At 41.3% G+C, this 12,060-nt stretch overlaps 1 protein-coding gene across 9 annotated transcripts in view; it reads left to right on the top strand.

The window, feature by feature from the left end:
• HMGXB3 (HMG-box containing 3) overlaps window positions 1-12,060 on the top strand; it is an 83,470-nt gene that overhangs the window by 1,544 nt on the left and 69,866 nt on the right. For 8 of the 9 annotated variants that reach the window (XM_033406768.2, XM_033406769.2, XM_033406767.2 and 5 more), the window contains exons 2-5: window positions 1,614-1,752; window positions 2,634-2,808; window positions 6,384-6,881; window positions 8,031-8,129. In XM_033406768.2, coding sequence (XP_033262659.1) covers window positions 1,616-1,752; window positions 2,634-2,808; window positions 6,384-6,881; window positions 8,031-8,129 — 909 coding nt within the window. In that variant the 5' untranslated portion in view covers window positions 1,614-1,615. Of the gene's footprint in view, window positions 1-1,613; window positions 1,753-2,633; window positions 2,809-6,383; window positions 6,882-8,030; window positions 8,130-12,060 lie in introns of those variants that run through there. The other variant, XM_033406776.2, reaches the window with a different exon arrangement.

Genomic DNA, 12,060 nt, shown 5'->3' with positions numbered 1-12,060 from the left:
GCCTCTTCAGTCTCACTTGAGGAACAATTGAAATTTAGGGAGGGGAATAGACTTATCTGAGATCGCATGGTTAGAATTTAGACTTGGATCCTGGTCTCTTGACTAAACACACAGTGCTTTTTTTCTCATTATACTTTTATCAGATACCTCATCATTCGTGGAGTGAGTTCTAAATGAGATGTGAGTAGGCCTTGTAATACACTTATCAGTTCTGTATTTACTTACACAGCTCCTTCTTCCCAGAATCCTAAATTATCTTCTGACAGATTTCCCAGAGCAACTATATTATTTCTCTCTCATAAAATTCAAGTGGTTTTTGGGAGCCTTTCTCCATCCAAGGATTGAGTCTGTGGGTAAAACTCCAGCTTAGCGTGTGGCCACAAATAAACGAACTCTTCTTGAACCCAAGGATTGAGTCTGTGGGTAAAACTCCAACTTAGAATGTGGCCACAAATAAACTAACTCTTCTTGAACTAGTCATTGAATTTTTTTAATGCCTTCCTTTCCCTAGGAAAAGCTATTAGTAGGTTTTCTGTTTCTTAGGCCAGTGCTAGAGAGTTAATATCAGTCTGTCAGATTACTGTTTAGACCTGAGCTGTTCAGTACCGTAGTTGCTAACCATGTGTGGTTATTTAAACCAATTGCAATTAAATAAAATGAAATCAATTGAGTTCTTCAATCACACAAGCCATATTTCAGGTGCTCAGTAGCCATAAGTAGCTACAGTATTGGAGCAGCACAGATGAAGAACATTTCTGTCATCACAAAAAGTGTTTTGAACAGTGCTGGTTTAGAGGGTTGTGGGTGGAGATGGGAGCAGTATAGTATAATGGAAGAAGGCTCACAGTTGGATTTTTGAACTAAAAAATCTGCCTTTCAAGTTCCTGGGTGTGGTGGCCTTGGGCAGGTCGTTAAGCATCTCAGGCAGAGATGATTCATCTTTAATAATGAACCCTTTTTGTATAGCACTATTCTCAAATGGAGTTATGTCCTTGAGCCTTATCACTATAAGTGTGGTAAGGTGGGTGAGACATCTCTTGTTAATGTGTGAGAGAACTGAACCTAAAGCAGCTAAAGGACCTGCCCAAAGTCATACAAACTGGCAGAATGTAAAGAAACTTGCTACATATTGGCACTTAACACGTTTGAATGAATGAGTGAATCAGTGAAGCATTTTGCTTAAGGTGATGCCATGAGGGAGTGTCCAGAACTGACTCCTGGCCAAGTATTTACCTGTTACCATATGGAATTCTTATAATGTGGGGCTAATCTTTGAGTTGAAGGATTACTGAGCATCCCATGAGTGAGTAAAAGTGAAAGGGCTCTCTAAGCTAGTGATTCCAGGTTTGCCTAGTCAGAGGACTCACCAGGTGCACGTGTTAAGCACATGGATTGCCACACCCTTTAGTGATTCTGATTCAGAAGGGCTGAGGTGGAACCCTGGAATCTGAATGTTTAGTAGGTTCCCCAGGTGCTTCTTAGGATCCATCTGATGAGTTTGGCAAATGACTGAGTCTTAAGGCCCTGGCAGAGATAAGGATCATTGGATCAGGAGGCCGCTCTCCCCTTTAGGGTAGGTTCTTGAACCTTGTTTATGTTTGACTTTCCTCTAGCCATGGATGCATCATATGATGGTACTGAGGTAACTGTCGTGATGGAGGAAATTGAGGAAGCCTACTGTTACACCTCCCCTGGGCCACCCAAGAAGAAGAAAAAGTATAAAATACATGGAGAAAAGGCCAAGAAACCCAGGTTAGCCAACACATTTTGATAGCTGGCATTTATAAACAGAAGCTGCTTGGAGAGCTGTGTTGAAGAAGACTTCAGCCTGTGTCCAGTTTCACTGAGAGTGCCATGTCATTTGTTGAAGTCTCCTGATGGGCAGTGGGGTTGGGGGGAGACGGTGATTGAGAGTGGGAAGTGGCCGATGGATGCCAGCAGTTGCCATTCCTGTCCAAATCTTGGTCGTGTTTCTAGGCTTTAGCAGGAAATATACATACAAATGGTGGAAGCTCGCTACAAGAGAACCACTGTATTTATTATTAATGCCATTGTTATTTAAATATTTAATTAGGACATCAATAAAAATTTGGAATTACAAATAGCGCCAATGATATCTATTAAGAATATCCAAATTGCAGCTCTAAGCTCCCCCTTAACTGTGAACACTCCAGACTTCTTGCTGAGGCTCCCAGCACTGGGTCACTTTGATAGTTCTGCTTGCTTCCCTCCCTCAGCCTTGGCGAGGTGCTGTTGACCAGTGAGATGACCAAAGGCTGTGTAGAAGAGTAGGGTGTGAGTGGTAATTAGTTCTCTAATTAACCTTTTCCTGAAAGTGGAATGACGGGACACCTTTATCTATCTTTGCCCATGTTGGGATTTAAGCCCTGCAGAAAATGTGGTCATGGAAAAGTAGACCAGACAAGCCTTTGCTTCCACGTTTCTGGAGGGAGAAACCTCCCCCTGTTCACCCTTTGGGGGTGTTATTTAAATGTTTCTTTGCTTCAGTCTCTATTTAGAGAAATGCTTTTGAAATGAAAAGCTAGGTTTTGTATTTAGCTCTTCACTACTCAAACATTGTAGTATTTACTGGTTGAGTGAGGGAAAACCTTAAGAAGTCCTTGCTTCCTCAGGTCTGCTTACCTTCTGTACTATTATGACATCTACCTGAAAGTGCAGCAGGAGCTCCCCCACCTCCCTCAATCTGAGATCAATAAGAAGATTAGTGAGAGTTGGAGGCTTCTCAGTGTGGCCGAGAGGAGTTACTACTTGGAGAAAGCCAAACTAGAGAAAGAAGGTTTGGATCCTGTAAGTAATTTTTTTTTCCTCTTCTTCAGCTAATACCTCCATTGCCTTAGTGGTGAGGCTTTGGGGAGTCCAACCCCCTGTTCTCCGGTTTCCTTCTCTCTTCTTAGGAAAACTTTGAGTTGAGTCATTTTTACCTTTCTTGAGTCTGATATTGTCTGCTTTTTTTTTTTTTTTTTTTGGCTTCGCTGCGTGGGTTGGGGGATCTCAGTTCCCTGACCAGGTGCCAGGTATTGAACCCAGGCCATGGCAGTGTGCCAAGTCATAAACACTGGACTGCCAGGGAACTCCCTGTCTGTTTCCATTTCGGTCATGCCCTGCACTCTCTACTCTTTGCTTGCAGCAGTACATGATCTCCAGTGAGCCTTAGGTTCCTTTTCTGAATTTTAGCAAAACTTGGAGCCACTTGTCCTTGTGGGTAGTTAGTGTTATTTTTCTTTTATAGAGTAGCTTCTACAGGCATTTTCCCTACACCATGTTTCATGTTATCTGTTGAGTGTAAGTATAATTAATTTGTGTTGTGCTCACCACTGTCAGTTATAACGTAATCAGCAATTAGGCTTGCAAGTTTAGAGGTAGACACAGCTGCTTTATTTAAGGCAACGTTCTTTTGTTACCACTGGTTACTGGTGGTATTGAACTGTGCTAGAAGGAAAAGTGGAAGGCTAAAGGTGAAATTGATGGAGGACATTGAGCCTTTGAGTGCTTGGATTAAAGAATAAGCAAGGAAGCACTTAGGTTTGTGTCTGTCAGCCATTTTGTTATTTCTAGTTCACAGGAATAAAATGGACTGACAACTGTTAACAGTGCTGTTTTTTTTTAATTTATTAATTTAATTAATTTATTTATGGCTGTGAGGGGTCTTCGTTGCTGCGTGCAGGCTTTCTCTAGTTGTGGCGAGTGGGGGCTACTCTTCGTTGCGGTGCGCGGGCTTCTCATTGCAGTGGCTTCTCTTGTTGCAGAGCACGGGCTCTAGTCAAGTGGGCTTCGGTAGTTGTGGCACGCGGGTTCTAGAGCGCAGGCTCAGTAGTTGTGGCTCCCGGGCTTCGTTGCTCTGCGGCATGTGGGATCTTCCCAGACCAGGACTCTAACCCATCCGAATTGGCATGCGGATTCTTAACCACTGTACCACCAGGGAAGCCCTGCTGTTTTTTTTTTTAACTGAAATTCCTGCAGGAAAAATAACCTTGTTATTGCAAGCTGAAACCTTTTAACCTTAACTCCTTTTTTTTTTTCAATTGAAACAATTGTCTCTAACTTCTTTTTTTATAATGAAGAGCAAAGGTTCTTCAGGAATGCAACAGCTATGTTATAGCAGAATGGGTTGTATTTCCTTTAGTGGAGCCCATCTGCCACTGATTATGCCATTTTGATTATTTTGTCCTTGTTGGCTTGGCATTTACCTTCTTGGAAGAGCTTTGTGTTACGTACAGTCTTGGAGATGCCACTCTGTACTTCTCCTCTAGATGATTTGTTTGTAAACTGTGAGTCTAGGAAACAATCCCTGTGGAGAGGGGGAGGCGGAGTCAAGGAAAGGTACACATATTTTTTTTGGTTTCTCCATTATAAGGTCACAAACTTTTTGCCCATGATATAAGAAAATTTTACCTAATCTTGGAGTGATATGGTTTTTAAAACCAGACACCAATATAGGTCCTTATTAAGGCTTTTTTAAAAAAAAATTAAGTAGATCATCTACAATGATTTTTCCTTATCCATATGTAAATTTATATCTACCATCATCTCTACCAATACCCCCAAGATCATTAATAGACTAGCTCTAATATTAACTAGCTGTAACCTTGGAAGAATCACTTAACCTTTGAGTCCTGCTTTCCTCATTTGTAAAATGGGGATAATAGTATCTATTCACAATGTTTAAAATGGACAATGTAAAACACCTAGCTGAGTTCTGACTTGGTGAGTAAATAACACTCTTTAGTAGATTAAATGTCCAGTGACCATATAATAAGAAAAGGTGGCATTTAATGAGCATCTGGAATGTACCAAGACAGGCTTTATATGCTGTTTGACCTCTCCCTGATTACCTGGTGTACAGGTGGGACCCTCTTGCCTGCATACTTAGGGAGCCTGTCAGAGACCTTGGGGCAGGCTGTCTCCCTGGCAGCCCTTCAGGTCTCCTGCCAAGTGGCTGGGCCCATGGTTCCAGTGTCATTCCTTACAGTCTGTAAGATGACTGCCATTCATGCTGCCCTGGTTTCTTGTGCTTGGATTTGTTGATTAAGTCCAGACCAACCTATGTATTTGCCACCATTTAGTCTTGTTCTCTTGACCTGTCTGCTTCAAAGCGTGACTTGAGAATATCATTTCTTCATTATCTCTCCGGTAAAGGCTCCATAAAGGATTTGGACAGTCTGCTTTCATGTTTCATCTCAGTGCTTCTTTTAACTTTCATCTCTGAGTGCTTCCTTTGTACCCTAAGTAGTCTCATTGACTTCTTGCTTTTGATTTATTTAAGGATCCTTTTGTAATTGACTTAGTTCCTTTTAAATGATGCTTCTGAAATTATTTTTTGGTCTGTTTAATTTCAGTTTTCACTTATCTGTTCATTTTGAACTTTTCTGTCTTCCTCATTGGGTAACTTTCAGTTTAAATTGAAAAAAATAAAAGCACCTTTTTCTTGGTGCCAGTTAGCCATGCAGGGCTGTGCTTCTAGTACCTGGTCTCCTTGCTCCTTAGAAGACCTGGCCTGGAGTCCCACCTTTACTACTTACTAATTATGTGTTTTGGGAAAGTTTATCCTCCTTGAGCTTCAGTGCCCTCATTTGTGAAGTGGGAATAATAATAGTACCTAACTTAGTAGTATTGCTTTAAAAGTCAGGAAATTATTTTCTGAACCTTAAGATCCTAGGTCATTGTTAATATTTATATTCTTCTCCCTCCCCATCACCTCCCAATATATTCAGTGCTTATCAGATAACCACTTCCCTATACACATTCTCTCGTGAAGCCTTCTTATTGATTGATAGCTTTGTGATCTGTTCATTCTCTTCTTTGCAAGTCTGGAAGAAGCCAGTGATATCAGAATCCTTGCTTGCTGCCCTGAGATCCAACATGGCCTGTTGGTTTGTATTTGATGCTTCTAAAGGTTTCACTGAGCATTATACATTCTGGTATCTAAATCTTCAGCTACTTTGGAATCCTAAAGTATCAAAGCTGGAAAGGAACTCATAGATAGCCAGATTCAGCTCCCTCATTTTACAGATGGGGCAGCAAGGCCAAAAAAACGGGAAAGGATTTGTTTAAGACTATGCCAGACCTGGGATTTCAGCTCACAGTTTAAGATGCCAAGATCAGTGCCCTTTCTGGAATCTAATCCACGTTCTCTGTCTCCTATGTGATTGAGTAAGTTACATTGGCTAAAGTGTGATTCAGCTGAAGATGACATTGCTATCGGCAGAGGCTGACCCTGTCTAAGTCTTAGGTCAAGAGAATGGAGTCTTTCTGGTTCCTTTGCAGAAAAAAACGAAGGAAAAAAAGGCTTATAAGTATATATCTATGTGGTCTTATTCCATTTATCTCTGCTTGTCTCCCTGACCTGGCTTTTTCATCCTCAGAACTCTAAACTCTCTGCACTGACCGCTGTGGTTCCGGACATCCCAGGTTTCCGCAAGATCCTCCCTCGCTCAGATTATATCATCATCCCCAAGAGCAGCCTGCAGGAGGAGCGGAGCTGTTCTCAGCTAGAGCTGTGTGTGGCCCAGAACCAAATGTCCCCTAGAGGACCATCCCTTGTGTCCAACACTGCCCTGGAGACAGTGCCCAGCCATGCAGGCATGGCAGAACAATGTCTGGCTGTGGAGGCCTTAGCTGAGGATGTGGGAGCCCTTGCCCAGCCAGGTGCTGTACAGGAGATCACCACCTCAGAGATCCTCGGCCCGGATGTGCTCCTAAATGAGGCTTCCCTGGAGGTAGGGGAGAGCCACCAACCTTACCAGACAAGCCTGGTAATTGAAGAGACCTTAGTGAACAGCTCACCAGACCTCCCCACTGGAAGCCTGGCTGTGCCCCACCCCCAGGTTGGGGAGAGCATGTCCGTGGTAACAGTCATGAGGGTAAGTGACTTTGGTTCTGATGATTTTGCTTTACCTGGGATTGTTAAAAAGGCAGCTAGCACCATGCAGGGTGATTCTGAAATAGTGGTAAGTAAGAATACTGGTGTGGCACTTCTAGTTGGACTGCAGTTCTCTTGAACCTTTTTGTCCCCAGGCTTGGTCCAAGTCCCCAGGCTTCAGTTTCTTAGGCACTCTCACCAACTCCTCTTGCCCAGTATAGCCAACATTTTCTTCACATGAGATAAGGTACGTTAACAGGAGGGATGGGGATGATATTTGGGCTGTCCATGAGTCAGAGCCAGGATCTGTTTGGCTATTAGTATTAGTTAGAATTTTATGTTCCCTTAAGATTGTTTCAGCAAACACAATGGCACCTTGAACTGTTCAGGAGAATTTTTTTAAATAGTCTTGTTGGGCACAGAGTAAGTAGGAAGAAGGAAGTTCTCTTCAGGGCCAGGTTGATGGGACTAATAGCTGAGAAAGAAGAGGGAGGTATCTCCCCAGTGGCTTTTCTGTCATGCCCAGTTGAGGAGAAAGAACAGTGATTTCCGTGATTCCACAGCCTGGTCCCCTGGAAGTGGAGAGTTGGGGAGCTGCCACCATGCTATTTCTCCGGGTGCGATGGCATCCTCAAAGAGGTAGCTGTTCTGCTTAGGCTAAGAGGACCAGCATGCAGCGGCCCCTATGGCCTAGATGGATGCGAGCAGATAGCCCTGCAGAGGATTCTGTGCCAGGCGTAAATCTGTTTTATTACTTGTTGCCGCAGTGCTGTTTATGATGATGAAGCATGCCACTAGTTAAGGCAGATTAATAGGTCGCTAAGAACATTTGACAGGGTCAGAAGAATTGGGTTCTTTCACTAACTGCTTATGTGATCTAGGAGTTCTGAGTCTCTTCAGAACCTCAGTTTTCTCATCTGTAAAATGAGGATAGCACATTCCTTGTGGTACTGGTTTTCTCTGTCTCTGTTTGTTCTTAATTAAACTTTTATTTTGAGATAATTATAGATTCATTCATTTTTTTGATGTGCCCGTTGGATAAGCAGATTATGTATGGTTATTGGACTTGATTGGTCTTCAGTGTTGTGGATGGTCCTGGGTGTTCTTCACTCCATCTCAATAAAACTTTCTTCTCTCCATGTACCTACAGGATTCCAGTGAGATTAGCTCCTCTGCGCCAGCTGCACAATTCATCATGTTGCCTCTTCCTGCCTACTCGGTTGTGGAGAACCCCACCTCCATCAAACTGGTCAGTGTGTGGGGAGTTCAAGGAGATTAAGGCTCCATAAGAATTCTCTTCCAGGTAGTTTTCTAAAAGTCTTAACAAACTTAGGACATTGGGACTGGCAAAGATCTCAGAGGTTTTTCTGGTTCAGGTATTCTTAACTGGGGGTGAGGGAGTGGGGGAGGGTCTGTGAATGGACCTCCACAGGAACCTCCTCAAGGAGGTCCAGTTCATTGGACCTCCATGAACTCCTCAAGTTACATACAAACTTTTCTCCTTGAGAGAGTATTTTCCTGGGATAGGTTCCATGGCTTTTATCAAAATTTCTGAAGCAGGGCTTCCCTGGTGGCGCAGCGGTTGAGAGTCCGCCTGCCGTTGCAGGGGACACGGGTTCGTGCCCTGGTCTGGGAAGATCCCACATGCCGCGGAGCGGCTGGGCCCGTGAGCCATGGCCGCTGAGCCTGCGCGTCCAGAGCCTGTGCTCCGCAACGGAAGAGGCCACAGTGGTGAGAGGCCCGGGTACCGCAAAAAAAATATATAAATAAAATAAAATTTCTGAAGCATACGTGTTTTAGAAAAATTGAGGGATCACTGATCTAATTCAATCCTGTTGTTGTGCAGGTTAGGAAAAAGGTCCAGAGAAGAGAAAGGACTTTTTCTCTCTCTGATTCAAGGCCACTGGGCTGCAAAACAAGGCAGAACGAGGACCCTGGGTCTTTTGATTCTCAAATGTTTTTTCCATCACACACTGCAGCATGTGGGCTGAGATTTATTCCTAAATATCTCATGTTTCTTTATGATATTGTAAATGGTATTTTATTTTTAAAAAAATATTTATCTATTTGGCTGCATTGGGTCTTAGTTGCGGCATGCAGGATCTTTCATTGCAGCACGTGGGCTTCTGTCTAGTACGTGGGCTCTCTAGTTGTGGCCAGTGGGCTCTAGAGTGCCCGGGCTTAGTTGCCCCACGGCATGTGGGATCTTAGTTCCCCGACCAGGGATCGAACCCACGTTCCCTGCATTGTAAGGGGGATTCTTAACCACTGGACCACTAGGGAAGTCCCTGTAAACGGTATTTTAAAACTATTTTCAATTTCTAATAGTTCACACTGCTAGTATATAGTAATACAATTGATTTTTTTCTTATTAAACTTGTGTGCTGCAACTTTGCTAATAAACTCATGTATTCTGCTAGCCTTTTCGTAGATTCTATTGCATTTTTAACATAGATGGCAGTGTTGTCTAATAGTTTCATTTCTTCTTTTCTGATATGGATTCCTTATTTCTTTTTCTTGTCTTATGGTTTTGTCGAGGACCAGTACAGTGTTGAATAGAAGTGGTTAGAGCCGATATCTGTGTTTTATGCGTCGTCTTAGGGGGAAGGTATTCAGTCTTTCATCATTAGGTTTAATATTGGCTGTAGGTTTTTCAGAGATACCCTTATCATGTTTAGGAAGTTACTTTTGCTGGGAGCTTCTATCAGGAATGGATGTTGGATTTTTCAAATTTTTTGTGTGTCTTTTGAGATGGTGGATTTTGTCAAAATTTTTCGTGTGTTCTTTTTTCTTTTTTAGTTTGTTAATGTGATTAATATGATTTTTCAAATGTTAAATCAACTCTGTGTTCCTGGGATAAACTCCACTTGGCAATGATGTGTTATCCTTTTAATATATTATTGGATTTGATTTGATAACATTTTGTTCAGAATTTCTGTATCTATATTCACGAGGGATATTATTGGTCTCTAATTTTCTTGTACATTGTTTGTCTTGTTTTAGTATCAAGGTAGTGCTTACCTCATGGAATGAGTTGTGAAATATTTTCTGCTTTTCCAATTGTTTTTGGAAGAGTTTTGTGTAGTACTGGCATTATTTCTTCCTTAAATGTTTGGTTAGAATTACCAGTGAACTTATCTGGGCCTGGAGATTTCTTTGTGGGAAAGTTTATAATGGCAAGTACGATTTTTAAAATATATATAGGACTATTCAGATTATTTATTTTTGAGTGAGCTTTGATAGTTTGTCTTTCAGGGAATTTGTCCATTTCATCTGAATTGTCAAATTTATTGACATAAAATTGTTCAAAACATTCCCTTATTCTTCTTTTAAAAAGCTGTGGTAAAATATACATAACATGAAGTTTACCATTTTAATCAATTTTAAGTGTACAATTCAAGTGCTGTTAAATATATTTACAATGTTGTGCAATCATTACCATTATCCATTTTCAGAACTTTTTCGTCTTCCCAAACAGAAACTCTGTATCTATTTAACAGTTACTCCCCATTCCCCACCCTACCTGTTTCCACCCCAAGCCCTGGTAATTGCTATTTTACTTTCTGTCTTAGTATTTGTGTGTTCTAGGTACCTCAAATAAGTGGAATCATGCAAATATTTCCTTTTTGGTCTGACTTTTTCACTTAGCATAATGTTTTCAGGTTCATCTATCTTGTAGCATGTATCAGAATTTCATTCCTTTTTATGGCTGAATAATATTCCATTGCATGTGTATACTATATTTTTTTTTATCTATTCATAAACATTGATGGACATTTGGTGTGTTTCTACCTTTTGACTGTTGTGAACAGTGCTACTATCAGCTTTGGTGTACAAATGTCTGAGTCCCTGCTTTCAGTTCTTTTGGGTATATACCTCAAGAGTACAATTGCTGGATCATGTGGTAATTCTATGTTTAAAGTTTTGTGGAATTTTTATCCTTTTAATATCTATAGAATTTGTAGTGAGTTTACTTCTCCATTACTGATACTGGTAATTTGGGTCTTCTTTCTTTTTTCCTGATAAGCTTGGCTAGAGGTTACTGATTTTATTGCTCTCAGAGAACAAGGTTTTGGTTTCATTGATTTTCTCTGTTGTTTTTCTGCTTTCTGTTTCACTCATTTCTATCATTCTTCTGCTTACTTTGGGTTTAATTTGGTCTTTTCTAGTTTCTTAGGGTAGAAGCTGAGGTCATTGATTTGAGAGCTTCTCTTGTAATATAGCTGCTTGTGCTTCATTTCCCTCTAAGCACTGCTTTAGTGGCATCCCCCCCAAATTTTTTTTAATAAATTTATTTTATTTATTTATTTTTGGTTGTATTGGGTCTTTGTTGCTGCGTGGGGCTTTGTCTAGTTGCAGGGAGCAGGGGCTACTCTTCACTGTGGTGCGCAGACTTCTCATTGCAGTGGCTTCCCTTGTTGCGGAGCACAGGCTCTAGGTGTGCGGGTTTCAGTAGTTGTGGCACACAGGCTCAGTAGTTGTGGCTTGTGACTCTAGAGTGCAGGCTGAGCAGTTGTGGCTCATGGGCTTAGTTGCTCGGCAGCATGTGGGATCTTCCCGGACCAGGGCTTGAACCTGTGTCCCCTGCATTGGCAGGCAAATTCTTAACCACTGTGCCACTAGGGAAGCCCATCCCACAAATTTTGATATGGTGCAGTTTTCATTTTCATTCAGTTCAAAGTATTTTCTAACTTACTTCTTTAACCCATGAGTTACTTAATTACTTTCCAGATATTTGGGATTTTCCAGGTGTCTGTCTTTATCAATTTCTGATTTGATTCCATTGTGGTTAGAACTTTGTATTTTATAAGGCCTGAATCCTTTTAAATTGATTGCAGTTTATTTTATGGCTCAGAATATGGATTGTCTTGATAAATGTTCTATGTGCACTTGAAAAGAATATGTATTCCTGCTGTTGGGTGGAGTGTTCTATACATTTCAGATTAGGTTGAGTTGATTGATAGTGTTCCTTATTGATTTTGTATCCTTCCTGATTTTCTGTCTACTGTTTCTGTCAATTATTGAGAGAAAGCATCCATCTGTCATTGTAGATTTATCTGTTTCTTTTTGCAGTTCTATTAGTTTTTGTGTCATGTATTTTGACTGTTACTAAGTACACAAACATTTAGGATTGTTACGTCTTCTGGATAAACTGAATGCTTCTTCATTATGAAATGACC

The sequence above is a fragment of the Orcinus orca genome, chromosome 3 (genome assembly GCF_937001465.1).
Source record: "Orcinus orca chromosome 3, mOrcOrc1.1, whole genome shotgun sequence".
Classification (NCBI taxonomy): Eukaryota; Metazoa; Chordata; class Mammalia; order Artiodactyla; family Delphinidae; genus Orcinus; species Orcinus orca.
This window is presented reverse-complemented; position numbering and strand designations above follow the sequence as displayed.